Source organism: Misgurnus anguillicaudatus, unplaced genomic scaffold (assembly GCF_027580225.2).
Source record: "Misgurnus anguillicaudatus unplaced genomic scaffold, ASM2758022v2 HiC_scaffold_28, whole genome shotgun sequence".
NCBI lineage: Eukaryota > Metazoa > Chordata > Actinopteri > Cypriniformes > Cobitidae > Misgurnus > Misgurnus anguillicaudatus.
The window spans coordinates 8,400,933-8,419,614 of NW_027395278.1; the positions used below are offsets into that span (position 1 = coordinate 8,400,933).

At 37.8% G+C, this 18,682-nt stretch overlaps 2 protein-coding genes across 2 annotated transcripts in view; one reads left to right on the plus strand and one right to left on the minus strand.

The window, feature by feature from the left end:
* LOC141362609 (ALK tyrosine kinase receptor-like) overlaps positions 1 to 13,714 on the plus strand; it is an 810,085-nt gene extending 796,371 nt beyond the window's left edge. The window contains exons 26-29 of the mRNA XM_073864911.1: positions 4,960 to 5,061; positions 5,264 to 5,398; positions 10,130 to 10,220; positions 10,625 to 13,714. Of these exons, the coding sequence (XP_073721012.1) occupies positions 4,960 to 5,061; positions 5,264 to 5,398; positions 10,130 to 10,220; positions 10,625 to 11,560 (1,264 nt within the window). The 3' untranslated portion in view covers positions 11,561 to 13,714. The remainder of the gene's footprint in view (positions 1 to 4,959; positions 5,062 to 5,263; positions 5,399 to 10,129; positions 10,221 to 10,624) is intronic.
* On the minus strand, positions 1,061 to 2,992 carry LOC141362515 (uncharacterized). The gene has a single exon (XM_073864711.1). The coding sequence runs from the start codon at positions 2,990 to 2,992 to the stop codon at positions 2,099 to 2,101; it is 894 nt and encodes a 297-aa protein (XP_073720812.1). The 3' UTR covers positions 1,061 to 2,098.
* Positions 13,715 to 18,682: the final 4,968 nt, after the last annotated feature.

Below are 18,682 nucleotides of genomic sequence, written 5' to 3' on the forward strand. Positions count from 1 at the left end.
TTTCAGATCAAATTGTCTTTATTAGAAGATATTAGCAATTCATTGGTGGCAGTTCTAATATAGTCATCCTATTTATTCAGTAAAAAGGTATTACTTTTTTATCCATAGTTGATTAGTTAACTATTCATGGGTAATATAGTCTTACTATATTTTCAGTTATTCATATTTACTGTCTTGGTTAATAGCTGTGATTTATGGTTAATATATAATAACTATTATACTTAATTAATCCTTAATTAATGCATTATTATGGACCCCTAAAATATAGTGTTACCAATTTTTTATATGACTAGATTATACACTATTAATATCCCTGAAAACCACATATACCAACCCCACACATACACAATAATGTACAGACACACAAACCCACATCCACACCGATTTGGGGGACTTCGATTGACCTAATCTGCATGTTTTTAGACTGTTGGGGGAAACTGACATACCCAAAGGACAGCAACATTTTATAACAACTGCACACAACTAAACACTTGATATAAAATAAAAAATAAACCTCTGCAACATTTTTTGCATCTTGAAATATATGTCTCTATGTTCTGTATCAATCTATGAAGTGTTGCTTTCTTTTTTCTGTTTAGAAGATAACTAAGCCTTCAAATCTCATTTGTAAAAGCTTTACAAGGCATAAAATGTCATCACTTTAGATGTGCTCACTAAAATAGTTAACTGACAACTACTAAATGTTTTATAACTATCTAAATTAATCATGAATTACAAAAGAAATACAGTTAATATAGCAATATAATATATATACATTTAAATAGTTTATTAATCATTTACTTACAAGTTCTAAATCATCTTATAAACCACTGACAACTCCTAAATAACTGTTTTTTTAATAATCTATTAATTGTAATAGTTTTTTTTAAATTATTAACACTATTACATACATCGGGTCTTAAGTGACCCTATACACTTTTTTCTTTAAATTCATTAAAAAACAGATATTATTTTACATTGTGTTTTTTTTTGCTCTTGTTAAATTATTGTTAAGACATGATGAATACCAAGAAGGTGGTAAAACTTTTAATAAATGAAGAGGGGAGGGTAGTGAATACTGCCCCGGGTCAATAAAGACTTTGCCTATGCATTTAAGAGTTAAAGACATATGGTCCAAGTTAATTTTCCTAACAGTATGGTTTGTGGTTGCTAGGCAGCATAAAGTTGATCCATTAGAATGTAAAAATGTATGAAATGAGGTGTGCATTAATAGGCATTTTACACTGGTTTCTAGACACAGTTCATCCAATTAGAATTTATAGACCTATTGTGAGGAATTGAAACAGATGAACCCAATCGCAGACAGGGATGAATAAATACTGACACTTTATTATAAAAAGGAAAACAAAACCCACGGGGGGGCAAACAACATAAACAGAAAATATACTTAAGACTAAAACAATAAACAAAAAGCTAAACTAGACTTGACTAACAAAGTACTCACTGGCAAGACAAGCAACGTAGGGACACAGGATACAAAACGACCGTGCACAGAACAGCAAACACAAGGACTTTAAATAAGAGAACAGGTAAGGGATCGGGTAAAAAGTGACGAGACCCGGGAAATGCGTGGTCAGAATAAACCAATACTAAACATTGTACTGTCAGAACCCTGCCATGCTGAACTAGATCTAAACACAAACAAGGATATGGCAGAATCCTGACAGTACCCCCCCCTTCAAGAACGGATACTAGACGTCTTCAGGGGGGGACACTAAACACGAGGCACGAGAGACTGACAAAAACACAATATCCAAGAAAACATAACAAATAACACTAAGGGCAAACATGAAAGCATGACGAACGGGTTGGGGTGGGATAACAAAAATAATAAACAAGGGAGGGAGGGTGGGGGAACAAAAGAGTTCATAGGTGGTGGTCCAGGGTGGAAGGGTGGGGAAGGAGTCCTAGGTTTTCTGGGTGAAGCAGGAGGAGTCTGGGGGGGTCTTGTGGAAGACCTGGGAAGCTTGACATAGTTCTTAGGGGGAACAACAGAGTGTGGCAGAACAGAAGGGGACATGGCAGGATAAGAGGGTTGAAGGGGGACAGGGACTAACACAGGGGGCGCTGTGGCCGGCTAGAGAGCCGAGACGGGGGAGGCTGCAGCTGACTGAAGATGTGCGGGCTGCGCAGGCGGCTGCGGCGGCTCTGTTGGCTGCACTGGCGGCTGCGGCGGCTCTGTCGGCTGCACTGGCGGCTGCGCTGGCGGCTGCGGCTGCGCTGGCGGCTGCGCTGGCGGCTCTGTCGGCTGCGCTGGCGGCTCTGTCGGCTGCGCTGGCGGCTGCGCTGGTGGCTGCGGCGCCTCTGTCGGCTGCGCTGGCAGCAGGAGCTGTGGCTGTGGTGCAGAGACAGGGTTTTCTGCAGCAAGCTGAGGAGTCAGTGTGGACCCAGGAGAAGACGGAGAACAGGAAGCTCCCTTCTTCCTCTTCTTTCTCCTAGGTCGCGGGGCAGAGAGTGCAGAAGGTGGAAGAGGTACTGTGACAGGCGGGACAGACTCTGAGGAGGACCATCCGGATGCCGACTTCCAGGAGATCCTCCTCTCTCGCTTTCCTCGGAGACTGACTGGCGGGGAGGAGCTCTCTGGGGTCGAAGAGATTAGTGTTGGGTCCTCCATAGTCATCACTCCCATGACGAGACCCTCCGTAATGGACGGCATCGGAGCTGGAGATGCCCTCTTAGCTGAGACCCTGGGCTCAGGTCGGTTCATCAGGAAATTAATCATATCGGGAAAGCCCAAGGGTCTCAGCAAACTTTGCTCACTGGGTTTGAGGGGCTCGTTGAGGCAGCCGTTGAATATAACCTTCAACTCAGCCTCCTCGAAGCCGGAGCCCCTCGCTGCCCTCAAAGTGTCAAAAGCAAATGTCTTCACATCGGCCCCCTTTTGACGGAGACCGAATAAGACATGGGCCTGGGTGGCTCGTTGAGCGGATAAGGATCTATCCATCCTGGTCTGCTGGGTTCTTAGTGGCATGGTCGTTATGTGAGGAATTGAAACAGATGAATCCAATTGCAGACAGGGATGAGTAAATACTGACACTTTATTATAAAAAGGAAAACAAAACCCGCGAGGGGGCAAACAACATAAACAGGAAATATACTTAAGACTAAAACACTAAACAAAAAGTTAAACTAGACTTGACTAAACAAAGCACTCACTGGCAAGACAAGCAACTTAGGGACACAGGATACAAAATGACCGTGTACAGAACAGCAAACACAAGGACTTTAAATAAGAGAACTAATGAGGGGAACAGGTGAAAATCATAACAGGTAAGGGATCGGGTAAAAAGTGACGAGACCCAGGAAATGCGTGGTCAGAATAAACCAATACTAAAACCATGCATCTCCCACATGAAACATTGTACTGTCAGAACCCAGCCATGCTGAACTAGATCTAAATACAAACAAGGATATGGCAGAATCCTGACACCTATCTTTTCATTTTAAAACATGGTATCATAGACTGTAAAAAATATGGACATAGTGCCTGTGACGTCACCAATAGGTTTGTAAAGAGCTTTTTTGAAGCTAATGGTTGGCAGGCATTGCAGTCTGCATCTTGGCAGTGCATCATCGTGCCTCACTCATGGATGAAACCAGAATAACCAGGCTACGTTTACACGTGGGCGGCTATTTTCATAAACGGACATTTCAACCTCTTTGGTTTCAAAAATAATATTGTGCACACGTGTCAGTTTTCAGAAAAGTGTTTATTTACACGTACCCGTGCATATATGCCGTCAAGTGAAGCTCAAGCCCACGTAAACCAATTATCGGCGGCACTGGTGGTGACGCGGACTGGTTCTTCATGTTGGAGGGAAGAGTTGTTGCAGTAGGTGTTCGATTACGTCAAAGTACCGCGAGAGCGATTCGAAATGAGACCTCTACGTGTGATTTTTCCTCTCGCGGTACGTTGACATCATCCGCCTGTCGGTTTTTGCAGCGCCGCATGAAGTCGAACACGCGTAAAATTGCTGACCTCCGAGCACTCGTCTCAGCTCCTCGACATAATAGAGCAGCTGTATTTGCAATACAAACACACAAAACGAGTTTGCATGAACATAAATGTGATCATGGAAGCATTCAGAGTAGCAGTCACATGTAAACATAGCTCGCACTTTTGACGTAGACGCGAGGTCTGGCGCATACTGTGATGTTGGCTACCTAAGCATCCATTTGTCTCAGTTTACATGCAAGCGTGCAAACGGAGGTTTTCAAAATATCCACTTTGGATGGAGTTTTTAGAAAGAATCGGTTTCAGAGGCGAAATCTACGTTTACGTGTATACGAAGGGCGCAAACGAAGGTAAATGTCTCAGTTTTTCAAAATAGCCATGTACGTGTAAACATAGCCACAGATGAGTTATAAAAAAATTCCTTCACAGTTGTCATAAAGGGCAAAATTAGCTATGTAGACCAAAAACACTTTTTGTACCAGGCTGTAAACAAATTTATTTCTGCTGTAAAGTTGTGCATTTTAACATAGGGGTCTATGGGAATTGCCTGCCTTTTGGAGCCAACCTCTAGTGGCCCATCAATAATTTGCAGTCTAAGTCACTACTGTGTTGGCTTCAAGTTAAAGATCTGAAGGTTGCCCTTTGCATGGTATTGATTTTCTTTGATTTATTGTTTATATTTAATTTGACAGCCCTATATTTAAGGATCAGTTCAGGGAGTCTGTGATGAGTTCAGTGATGATCCAGCTTCAGAAAATGACCACTTTCAATCTTTGCATTAGTCACAGACTGACAGGATACATTTATCCTTGCTGTTGTTCTCTCGCTTTTTGCTCCTTTGATTTTCTTGTGCTTTCTTTCGACCTGATCTGCCACAGGACCCAAAAATCCCCTTCTCTTCTATCCCTCTGTCTGGACATTCATAACAATGTTTCGTTGAGATAAACTTGTTTGTTTGTATCTGGCCTTGTGTGTTTTTACAGAGCCAGCTATTACAGAAAAGGAGGACGTGCAATGCTGCCTGTCAAATGGATGCCTCCTGAGGCTTTTATGGAGGGAATCTTTACCTCAAAAACAGATACATGGTAAGTGATATACAGTGATTCATTGTTTCCAAATATGTTAATGTATCTTTTGTTAGATTTGATCAAATCCCCCACTATTTTTACACTCTAACTGCATTCTTTTCTTAATTGCTAAGTTTTTATTTCTTTCTATGACTCTTATTCTTCTCTCTCTCTCTCTCTCTCTCTCTCTCTCTCTCTCTCTCTGCTTTGGTCTTTGTAGGTCATTTGGAGTTTTGCTTTGGGAGATCTTCTCGCTGGGCTATATGCCTTACCCGAGCCGCAGTAATCAAGAGGTGCTAGAGTTTGTGACTAATGGAGGCCGGATGGATCCGCCAAAGAATTGCCCTGGGCCAGTGTAAGTGCGCTGATATGCTCAAATACACAGGATATTTATGCAATGCTCCACCATAAAGAAAATAGATGGTGTTAACTGCTTAACTTCAGTACTGAGTGTTATAAAATGTCAAGAATCTTTGATTGATAATAATCAGATGTAACTTTAATTAAGTTACTAAATTTTTAAAGGGGAACCTACATCAACTATGAAGACTATGGAAGACTATAGAAGACTATCATTTTGAACATTAAAATGGTTAAAAAATCTTTTACTTAAATATAAATTTGGCATATATTTTGCATAAAGGTTTTAATAAAAAAAATGAAAATCTGCTGTAAATTTTTATCAATTAATTTATTAATTAATTAATTTAAAATTGGCAGAAAAACTTTCCATTTTATGTTTTAACTCTTTACATATGCCTTCTACAACTAAAATCCTTAGAAACACATTAAATATTTTTATTATTTCAAAAAGTCACAACAAACTTAAAAAAAAAATTAAGCTGTGCAGGTCATCATTATGTTGTGTGCATACTGTAGTGCAGTCTTGGCTGATGACTTGTAATGGTTGTCGCGAAATATTACTACAGATTACTATAGTAAATAATACGGTATCTGCCATAGTTTTTCATGTGAGAATGTTTTACTCCCCACTCCCACCTTCTTACTTCTCAGATCATCTTTCATTTGTTTGTTTGTTTTCTGTATGTGTATTAGGGCTGTCACTTTTGTGAAAAAATCATTTTCGATTTTTAATATATAAGTGTTCATTGAATCGATTGTAAAATCGATTTTCCATGTCTAAAAAAGACGTTTCCATTTAATGCCAAATAACAGACAAATGTAAAGAGAGCGCCTGAAACGCACAAGTCAGCAATATTTCTTATTCATTGTCATTAAGTTTCGTGCAGAATAAAAAACAGCAACAGTAGTGCAACATTCTCTAAAAAAATATGCAGAGTGGACTGCTGCCATAAATGAAAAACATTACTGCAGGTTCAACCGGCTGCTTTTGTGATTTAGGCAATTCAAAATTATTTTAAATAATTATTCGATCCATTTCAAACAACTGTTCAAAAATGAAACTTTAGATAGACTTACTTGAAGTTGAGAACATGATGTGTATTTTTTTATTAAACGTAACCGACACTTAGGCGGCACTAGGCAGGCATAATGAAATGCGCAAAAAGACTAGGGCCATTACAAATTATTGGTCAGGAAAACAAGTCGATCAACATTTTAGGGGTCAAGAGCAGAGCGCTTTTCATTCACTATGTCCATCTGTTGAGAAGACGCACTCCGACCGCACTGATGTCCCAGGGAAACTCGGGTACTTCGTTGCCAGCTGCGTATTTCGTACTGCCAATCTTCCATCTCAAAAGCGGGTCGCTGTCAGCTCGCAAGGGTGGCTCCTTGTCATAACTCATCATCTCCTGTAAGGTCACAATTTCGACGCTGTCTCGTGTTGCACAGGTTTATTGACGTTGTCCTCCATTTTCTTTGCAAAACACTAGATGCAGCGATTGAAAGCGTGAAACTATAGGTGGGTAAAATTGCTGGGTATTTTCTGTCTAGCTTTCGCACACCTACTGCACTTTCGGAATTCTTTATTTTCTTTTTCTGCTTGTTTGTGAGTTTTGTTACATCTATATTTTTAACTGTTTAATTCTTTTAAAATTAATAGTGTACATATTTGGTTAAAATCGATTGCCTATTTTCGTTTTCGAAACGTTTTTTGGTTGGTCCGATCGATTGTGCAATCGATTTTCGAACGTAAAGTGTCAGCCCTAATGTGTATTGTTCATCATTAATGTTATTCTCCGATTCATATTGAGATGGCTGAACAGGAGACGTTAATGTTTTTGTATTTTTGTATTTTGTGTCTGTTTTACATTTTACAATCTACTTATTTTAAACTTGTTTACCATGTTTACCTTACTGCATTAATAGAATGGGTTTTGATTGCAGCCTTTAGATTTTATGTAATGTAATGTAAAGGAAATGGCGGCTTCTGATTTAAAAAAATCTAAGTTTATTAAAACTGTGACATTTGTACTATTTCTTATTTAACATTCATATAGCCAATTCCAGTGTTAATCTAGTATACCATACATGTCTTTATAATCAGGGTACCCTTTAATCTAAGAGATACCAGCAAACAGAGTAGGTCTTTAGTATAAAGTGTGGAAGGCTATTCTTAACTCTTACTATAGGCTAAACTATACTCTTTTTCCCTGCCATTGACGAGTTATCCTGTCAATTGAGAAAAAAACATTTGCCTGCCAATGACGCTTTCCTGACGAGATTTTATGGTAATCTGTAATTCTGCTATTATCCACCCAATTTATAAACTGATGCAAAAACGAATTTATTCAATTTTAAACTCAACGTATGTTTTGATAATCATTCTGAATCTGATCTCTAACAAAATAAAAATACAAATGTGTGTATAATAATTAATAATATTTTAAAACACACACATTTGTATATTATGCAAAAAAAACTTTTATTTTGTATGCGATTAAACTAGATTAATCTTTGCCCAGCACTAAAACCTACCCATGTGTGTGTGTGTGTGTGTGTGTGTGTGTGTGTGTGTGTATGTTTACAGGGAAAAATGGCTACTGTCAAATTTAAAGAAAATAAAATTATTTATTGAGTTACAAAACACCTAACACAACAGGCTTCTTCACAAAAATAAAAACCTAAGCAGTTTGAATTATTATACTACATATACCAACGTACAGTGCACTTCAAAATTAAGGTTATTTATATTACTGTGTTTTTATATTTTATGCCACTATCTTCTAAGTTTCTATCCACTATCCACTTAGTTTTTTGTTAACATTTAAACATAGAAGGCAATGTGTACTGTTTCAGTCTCACACGCTATCACGTGCTATCAACAACACCCTGGTGATGGCGGCACAAGTGACTCGCCATATTAGATGTATTGCCTTGGCATACAGCACTCACACCATGCAAATTGTACAGACAGTGAAAGTTGTGACCATCGCTGCAGTAACATATAGAAAACCCCAAATGTTCCCAGACAGCAGACTTAAATGAAGCTGGTGGTGAATCTATTAGCGGCATTTCTCCTTCGCTTGTCATGCTGAACGGTCCGTGATGAGGAACTGTGAGGTTAGCATCAGATTTGCATACTACTGATTGGACAGGTACTCTCTTTAAACAAATGCAGAGTGTATTCAGAACAATGCATTAGCGGTTTTATGCATCATTTTATTCACCAAACTATATTAGAGATACGTGGTCGAATTAAACGCGGTGCACCGCGGGGCACGTGCGTGCCGAACCGTGGGGGGATTCTTTACCGAGAACCGTTACACCCCTAACATTTAAGAGGTTATAAAAAGAGAACAAATAAAGATATGATGAAAATTTTTGCTGTTTTTTTGTTTGTTTGTTTGTTTTTGTTTGTTTGTTTAAAAGCAGAGGGTCTGTTCTTTCATTTGATATATTTGTATGTTTATACAGTACTGTGCAAAAGTTTTAGGCCAGCTCCACCAGCTTTGTTGTTTTAGCAAAGTTTTAATGTCCATCCATATTTATTTTTTACTCTTTTTCAATCAATTCAATTTCAAGTTTATTGTCCACAAAAAGTGGAAATTTGTCTTTGGCTCCACAGGTGGATTTCTAAAACACATACACAATAAATAGACAATAAATACAACAGACAAACAACACAGTAACCCTTACAAACAACAATAGATAACACCTTCATCACACACCAATATCAAAAAGATAAATATGGATATCATGGACTATTGTGAGTTCAGTGATGATATAGCACTCGGTATAAATTACTTTTTGTAAATATTTCTGGTTGCTAATGCAGCTGTGTACCTCCTTCCTGATGGTAATTTCCTAAATTCTGTGAACAGAGGATGCACTGGGTCAGACACAATGTGGTGGGCCTTACGTCTCATATGTGTAGTATATAAATCTGCCAATTGTCCCTGTCCTTTACAAACAATTTTACTGCCCAGTTTAACAATTCTGGATAGTTTGTTTCTGTTCTTAACCCCCAGGTTTCCAAACCAGGTACATATCGAACGTCAGCACACTCTCAATCAAACTCCTATGCACAGTCAAGTTAGTAAGTTAAGATACAGGAAATACAGGAAATATGGACACAAATTTTAAAGCAAAACATTTTCAGAACTAAATGTCGTCTTCAGGCATCAGTCAATATTTAGTGTGACCTTTCTTGGCACACAATAAATTTTGAGCTTTTTTGAAGAGACTGAAGTCCTGAAGTCATTCGATTAGAATTAGAAATTAGGATTTCATTTAATTTAGGTTTAAGAGATCCTGCAGCTGCCTGCTATTGCTCAAGTGGAAGGGGAGTTTACCCTAACACTTCAGCTTATACTTGTATGCTGTTTTTAAAACTATATACACATTTCCTGTGTATTTTCTGGTTGTATTCTAATAAAGAGACTGAGAAATAATTATATATGATCACTATACAATTTCAAAAACAACAAATCTAATGGTAGCATGGTGGCCTAAGACTCTTGCACAGTACTGAATATTTCTAGAAGAAAATTTTCCTGGAAAGCATTTTGTGAAACTTTTGTGAAAATCACAAAAAATCCTGGCTGGCAAGTTTTTTCTTAAGGCTGGCGGGTAATGAATTAATCTCTAGCGATACACATTGTAAGCATACATAGTAGTTATAACACTGAAAAATAAAAAAGTTGATTATTTGTTTATTAAATAGGTACCGGATAATGACACAAAGTTGGCAGCATCAACCAGAAGACAGACCAAACTTCTCAACTATTCTAGAGCGGATAGACTATTGTCTACAGGTAACATCCTAAAACTGCATTTCCAATTCATAGTGTTAAAGTGTATTGGTTCAAAATGGCATACAACTCATACCTTTTGCTGCATGCATTACCAATACAGTTCACTTCTTCCAAAACATGCGGTATAGGCCTACACCCAATCACACCTTATTCCAGAATGCAATCCACTTAAATTGCTTCTACATGTCTTGTAACAAGAAAGAACAATACTTTTCCAAATTCAACCATTTATTTTGAAATTTTTATTATTGCTTGTAATTTATAATTTTTACATAAAATTGCATATATAAATTAATTCTTTAAAATAATTTTCATTAAATATAATATTACATTTTACAACAATTCTTATTGCATCTAAAGAGGGGGCGGGTACACACTGAATAACTGTTTTTTTCAAACCCTAGGATCCAGATGTGGTGAATGTGCCTTTGCCTGTCGAGTATGGCCCTATTCCTGAGGAAGAAGAGCGGGTACCCATGCGTCCTGAAGACCCGTCTGCCCCCTCCTTGCTTATAAACCCTAAGGGCACCGAGGATGCTTCCTCTGTCTCTGCAAGCAACTCTGAGCAGGCTAAGAGAGACGGGGAGACCCCACTCATGCCCAGCCATTCTTCGGATAACCAACCTGATCCCCCATCTCAGCCTCAACCTCATCACCACCCACACCCCCTGGTAGCCACTGCCCCCATACCTACTGCTAAACTTTCCTCTACAACTCCCATAACCACACAAGATGGAGGCCATGTGAATCTAGGCTTTATGCAGGCCCATTCATCAGAAAAGGAGAGCCATAATGGAAAGCCCACCAACCTGTGGAACCCCACTTATGGCTCATGGTTCCTCCAGCAGCAACAGAAGAGGCAGCAGTCACAGAGGCAGACGAGTGGCCCACGGATCCTGGGTAAAGGTCAGGAACAAGCAGGCCGGACTGTGACAGTAGCGGAAGCTCTGGGCCTGCAGCAACAGCACAAACAGCAACAATACCAACAGCAGCTCCAGCGTCAACATCAACAGCAGCAACAAGGCCTTTGCGGTCCACTTTTACCCCCGCCTCCTACCCAGGCACCGTTGCTTCTGGATTCGGCCACTCTAGCTCCAGTCCCTCTCTACAGACTACGTCGCTTTCCTTGCGGGAACATCGGGTATGGGTATCAGGAGCAGGGGTTGCCCTTGGAGCCCATGCCAGGGCCCCAGCCACCTCCTCATTCTGGTCAGCAGAGGCCCATATCTTTGGCTCGGGCCAGTGGGCCTGAGGACAGCCGTCCACTTTTGGTCACCATGGGTACGGTGCAAGACTCCAGACTCCCTAAAATGGAAGGACACAATGCCACTGTGCTGTGATTGTGCACGCTCTTTCTCTGTCAGTGCCAACTCTGCGAAACACTGTGCTGTCCGGCTACATCCACCCTTTGATGGATTATTGTAAACTCAAAGAAAGCTCTCAAAAGTCCACTGATCATTGAAACAGAACGACTGTTAGTTATTTGGAAGACTGATTTTCTTCTAAAAGCCACATTTGAAAGTCTGAGAGACAAAAAAGGAAACTGATTAGACCCTCCAAGGACTAATTCTGTGAAAAAGACTATATTATAATATAATATTTTTCCAAAATTGGGGAGAAAAAAAATAATTTGTTGATGTTTGCTTGCCTGCTTGTTTATTTATTCATTTGTTAATTTATTATTTAGAGGTCATATAAATTATTAATGGGTGTGCTTCAGAAAGCAAACTGTCCCATTCATTATTTATCATTTTCTTCTTTTTTGGACTTGGTTAGCTTTTAAACTGCCACAGATTTCATCTGTCAGATAAAATTAATTAATGGAGTTTTTAATTGCTTGTGTTTTAGAAACCGACAAGTGTCTTAGGCAGTCGATGGCTTTTTGCAACGTGACAACTTGTTGCCTTTTAAATGTGAGGAAATGTAGCAACTGGTGAGGGATTAGTCAGTAAAGGCCTTTTCACAGGAGTTCTCAATGCTCCTCACACCACGATTGTTGCACTGCTTTGATATTTACATGAAAAGCACTGTACAAGGTCATGTTTCTGGCTTTTCAGGTAGTAAAAAAGTAAAAGGAGAAAGGAAACAAAAGAAGTGAAAGGAAACTTGTGAAAGGAAACAAAAGAAGGTGATATGTTTAAGATCTGAAATGGTGAATATTTTGTAGACTGCTTTTTTTTCTAGCAGAGAGATATTTGTCATAACATCCATGCTGAAAAGACCAGCTTAAACCACCTGGTCTAGCTGGTGGTCTGGCACGGTATTTACCAGCAAACCTTGATTAGTAAAGGATGCTGACCAGCAAAGTTTCACAGGTAAAGCTGATTGACCATTTAAAATAGTAAATGCTGGTGACTAGCAGTGCTGGTCTTTTAAGCAGGGAAACTTGGATGTTGTGCCGTACTTTTGTGTATTTTAATAAGCTTAAGCTTTAATTGATTTTGTTTTCATTTCCAAGGTGGAACAACCCAAGAATGATACATCATGGTAATCATAATCATTTGCTAAGTTGTTTAAACATTGAGTTTCATGCTATAAAAGTTAAGTTGCACGCAACATAGCTTGGCAGTGACACCACAGCTTGACACTTTGCTTTTTAGAGTTCAAAACCTCATGGACTGCTGATGTGACTCATGTGAAAGGTTCTTGACTGTGCTAAATAAATCTCTGGCATTGACTACATAAGATGAAATGTATGCATTTTCTGAAAAAAAGGTACTTATATCTTTATTCCATTGTTTTTTTGCTTTAGCATTGGCATTTTTGGCATTTTGCTTACGTATATAGAAGCCTGTTTGCTCAGAACATTATTAACTGTCAATCACTTATGATTTTGGTTTCTTTTTGTATCAGACTTATTTAATGTATATTAATGAGGAACATCCATTTTCATATATAATTTTTTGACAATGCCTAAACAGCCATTGTGACAGGCATAAATATATTTGCGTATTCCTCTCAAGCTGCTATTTCAAACTTTCTTATTTGTAATATCTTACTGTGAGAAAAAAATGTCACACTTCAACTCTTGGTTATTTTTCACTCATTTTGAGAGGGTCTAGTATTTGTGTTACTAGTGGTTTCGTGAAAAAAAAATATTTCGTCATAATCTTTCTTTGTCACCTTTGTAAAAAGTTATACATTGGTGTATACAAAATTGTAACTAAGAAAGATGCTAAAATATTCTTTAAATGTAACATCCCTGGTGACTTTATGAGATCATGATTTACAATGCCAGAGGACGGCTTTTTGTTAGCATTATTGCTATTCTTTTGTCATAAGTATATTTATGTATATTTTAAGAAAGCTAGCCTGAGGTTTGAGAGCTGCCTATATGGTTTTGGGAAATATATATATTTTTTGCTTATCACAATGAAAAGTGACCACACTCTTGTAAAAATGTTGTAAAACCTTATTGTATCATGTATCTGTTAATCTCTGTAATTCAACATTCAACATTGACATCTGAGACATGAATAAATGACTTAACTTTGTTCTTGCTCCTACATACATAATGCTTATATTCAAAACTATATAACATATTCTGTACAGTGTCATAATGGGGTGGCTCAGTGGGTAGCACCGTTGCCTCACAGCAAGTAAGTTCCTTGTTCAAGCCCCAATTAGGTCAAGTGGCCCTTCTATGTGGAGTTTGCATGTTCTTCCTGTGACAGTGTGTGTTTACTCCGTGTACTGTTTTCTATCACAGGCCAAAAACATACAGGTTAGGTGAATTGGAAATGCCAAATTGCATGTGGCTGATCATTTGTATGGATTACCCAGTTCTCACCATGAGTCTAAATACTTGGTGTTTTGAGTTGCTCGGTAGTACAATTTCTGTACTGTTCAATCTTACAGAATTTAAAGAAATATTATAGCCCAACAGGACTTGACGCTATCATCATGTAAACAGACTTGACATAAATTACACTATTGTCATGTAAACAGACCTCAGCCATCTCCTTGTCCATTGCTAGTTATGCCTCCAATGATTGCCCTGTCAGCAACGAAACCATGTGGAAACTCCACTCTTCCTCAGGCCACCTCCAGGTCTTGGCCAGACGTTCAAATCACTACACTGTAAAAAAAAATTGCCTCCCTAACTCAAAATTTTCTAGTGACTGGTAACATTGACAATTTTCACTTGGGCCAATAGATTTTCTGTGAATTGAATTTTATCAATTGTGGCAACGATCTTTAAACATTAGCTCAATGGGAAATAACAGGTTGAGCCAATTGAAAATAAGAAACCATGTTTTTGCCCAATTAACTTTTTTAAATTGTGGTAGTATTCTTATTTTAATTTACCCAAACTGAAAATGTATATTGGTAAAATTATATTGGTAAGGAACCATGCTGAATTGTTTATTTCCCGTTGTCCTAATAGAAAAAGAAACACACAAACTACTTTGTAACATTTTATTCATTTTTATTTATTAGTAATACCTTAAAATTGTAAACATACAGAAATGGTCTGCATACAATTGCACAGTAGACATTAGAAAATAATTATTTTTAATAAAAAGTTTTATACAATAACAGTCACAAATATTTTGTGAAAATTTAAATAAAATGTAAGTAACTGAGTGTACCTTCCCAAGGGATGATTTCCTGGACAGGGCTTATCCTAGTTCCAGACTAAAAAGCATGTGTGGGCTGTCTTAATTTAAAATCATCTTTCACCGACATATCTTAACCAATATCAATGCCCTTGTTTTGTCTCAAGATGCACACCAGTAATGTTTTTTATAAGGTTTGTTTGTAAAAACTACCTAAATGTCCTAATATAACTAAGGCCTAGTCCTAGATTGATCTAGACCCTGTACGGGAAAACGCCCAAGTGTTCAGTAAAGCTTCACATAGATTTTAGTACTCAAAGCTCATGGAACCGCCACCTAACAATTCAAACGTTAAAAATGTAAAACATTTTACAAATAGGCCTATCTCCAAAAACATCTATATAAAAGTGGGGAGGGTTCCTCACCCAACGTTAATCACAATTTCACTTGAATTTAACATTCTCACACTAAGTAAAAGCTTATATGAAACTTTATGAAAACACTTTAAACAATGCCTCATAACAGTTTAAACATTAAACACCTAAAACATTCTACAAATTAAAGGCATAAAGTCTCACAAATTTTCCAGCACAACCTGCTCACTGGAAATGCTCACTCTTGACATGGATCAGCAACTGTTAAGAGTTTCATGAATTCCCATTTTCATGTCACGTGTGTAAATCTCCAAAGCCTTGGTACTCTGTAAGAAGTAAAAAATTATCACTGAGCATTCATGTACCAAATGAAGCCAAATGTGATAAATAAAACTAGATCAATACAGAATATCCTCGAAGTTTACACTTCTGAACATAAAATAAATGGCTGCTCTTAGCTATATATTGCTGTTCAACATTATGAAAAATAAAAAAAAATTAATATAGAAGTACAGTTATTTTGGTATTGGGCATTTTTCATTATTTTATTATAGTTTGACTGAAAATATCCTTTAGTAAGACTATGGTAAATGTGTGGTTATGTATTGAGTATAACCGGCAGCTTTACAACACCAGCTGATAGAGAGCGTCCTTTTAATATCTACCCCTCGTGGATTTCCTGATGCAAGATGACGACGGCAGCATGCGCGGCGCAGATCGATTGACACATGAGATCAATGTATCGCGAGAGTAATAAGCTTTCGATTGGCTCTCGCGGAACTTTGATGTCATGGGTTGATTTGTCTGCACAGTGCTGCATATGGTCGAATACTTGTAAACAATGCGTCCTTTTCGTTACGTCCAGGCCAAATACAGATGCCCCTACACTCGTAATATATTAATTAATTAAAAAACACGGCAATTTCTCTCTAGAAAGGTGCAGGTTGCAAGCAGCCTTTCATGTCTATGTGTGCACGTGTGCGGGCGCGGCGCGGCGACTCTTAATCAAAATAACGCACATAAATCTCGAAAAAGCTAACAGTTTTCACACAAATATGTTATATAAAAATATAAATATAATATACTCACTGTGAAAGTTGTTGTGGCCTTGCCATTTCACCGCTAAATGAAGCGTTAGCTCGGTGCGTTACACTGAGGGGAAAACATATCAGTTTTATAACAAACATCGTATAACTACTAACCTAGTCTCTCAATCAATCAATACAATCACAATAAAGTTAAACACTCCTTTTAAAACATTAAAACAATCGGAAAATCTGTCTTGCTTTCAGTTCCTCTGGCTCGGCAATATGCTTTTTGTTTGTATGCTGTAATTATTCAGATTTTCACTCAGTTTAACTTGTAAATGACTTTAAAAAAAACTCAAAAATGACTTAAATGTAAATATTTAAGTACTTTCCATGACTTTATTGTAGAAAATGTCGATCATCAACTCCCGCGTATCCACACTGAAGCCAATTATTTTCAGGTGCATGCGCTTTTCTGTCTCAAACTACATTCAGTCAACTCAGATTTTTCATTTGACACGATGAATTGGCTGAGCAGAGTTTAATATGTTCTGTGAATATATATTTTTGTTTTACCCCAATACCATGGGTTTTAATTACCACAATGCATATTTTTGTTTGGGGAGAATTATTTGAAAGCAATATGTTTAGTCAATACTTAACTTTCAGTTTCCACAATTTTTTAAAATATAAATTGTTTACAGTGTAAAGATAATTCTCGATATGTTCTTTGGGTCAGCCCTCTGCATTGATCCTCTTGGAGCTGGACTGCTTGGAGAGTCCGGGTTATCGGTTGATCGGTAGCTACATTAGTATACTTTCCGCATTTGACAAGGTCTCAGCTGATCGAATCGACTGCAAAATGGACCCAACAAGGCCTCGGAGCTCCCGTAGACATCACTCCTCTCTCTGTTCTTGCGTGCCGAAGCCAACTGAGATGGTTTGCCTCCAACTGAGCTGACAAATGCAAGGGGTCATTGAGCGGTACTGTCATACATGCCAAGTTCATGGGATCATATTTAAAAAAAATTAAATATTCAGAGATATTTTCAACTGTCCGAGAAATATCATAACTCCACCTCTTCTTCACTCAGTGTGAGAGGTTCGCTGCATATTTCTCCTCAAGATTGAGAATCGCAACGAAATCCTTGTCGAGCAACACGTCCACTGAGGTATATGTCCTCAAAATACAGGTTATTTATGATTCAGCTGTATGAATTATATAATAACAGTTTATATATTATATATAACAGTTTTGTCTCGAAGTAATGATAGTGCTAAAGTCTAATATCGTTTCTGAGGCTGCTAGATTTTTCTTAATGCTATCTTGTTGATTTAAAATCTTCCATTGTTTTGTTTCTGACGTAAATTTAAAGCACAAAAATTGCCTGCCGTTGATTATGCATTGGTTTTGTCATCATGTTTGGTGAGATATCTAACATGATTTCCGTGGGACTTAAAGAAAGAAATCTTGACCCCTGCTAGTTCTGCCATTGCAGTCATGAATCATTATGCAAGCTAGCTGACTTTTGCCTCGTTATTATACGTAAACATGCCTTATAACGTAAGGAAACGATAATTTGACCTTTATTAATTTTATTATTTGCAGCAACCATGTCTGTGACCTTAAAGGACTCTGTCCAACAACAATGGAACGATGAACTTGAAAATCAACCATTCTGATGACAGGCGTCCACATCCGAGAGAGACACTGTGAAACTTCACCTCAGACAGCCACACCACTCTATTCAGACCATGTGAAGATCAAATAGCTGAAATTCAAACACCTCCAAGACCTGAAGGAAGTCATCCCAAAAAACTTTCACAGCTTTTATGACAATTTGCTTCACTAGTTTAATATAGGATGCAGTATGAACAAATCAATATGATGGCAGTGTAACAACACACACAGACCCTCACAGAAACATGCACACAGACATACAAACAAGGGCTCACCCTACTCACAAACACAAATACACTCAATAATGGGCTTAATAAAGGAAGACTTAACTATGATTGTATCTGTGTTAACCTATGTTATTGAATTTTAAATATTTACTTATTACTAGGCTCATTATACATGTGCATTGAAGTTTTAAAATGTATCTAATATAATACTTGAATTAAATTGAATGTTTTGGATACCACAATTAAATTATTTTGGGCATGTAAACACCCTAAGTAGCATGTTTTTTTTTTTAAATATTTTAGAAAAATGGCTGTTTAATTAATATAATAATTCTGTTAATTCTGAAAATAGTTAGGTTAGATACATTTAAGTAGGCCTGTTTTATAAAAACTCAATAGCTGTAATGCTTCTGTGCAGAAGGAAGCTGGTGGAGCCACGAAGGTAAGTTTGCGAGCAGATTAGACTAATTTCCACTTATTAGACAGCCTAATCAGCACATCGTGTTTTGTATTGCATCACTTATAGCTCTTACTCATAACTCATCACTTCCCTGATGGAAGTATGAAGAGGAGGGAATTGGCAGGGTGCATAT

What these genes read in the sequence shown, in the direction of transcription:
- LOC141362515 (XM_073864711.1), bottom strand. Translation starts at nt 2,992, where the DNA reads ATGCCACTAAGAACCCAGCAGACCAGGATGGATAGATCCTTATCCGCT.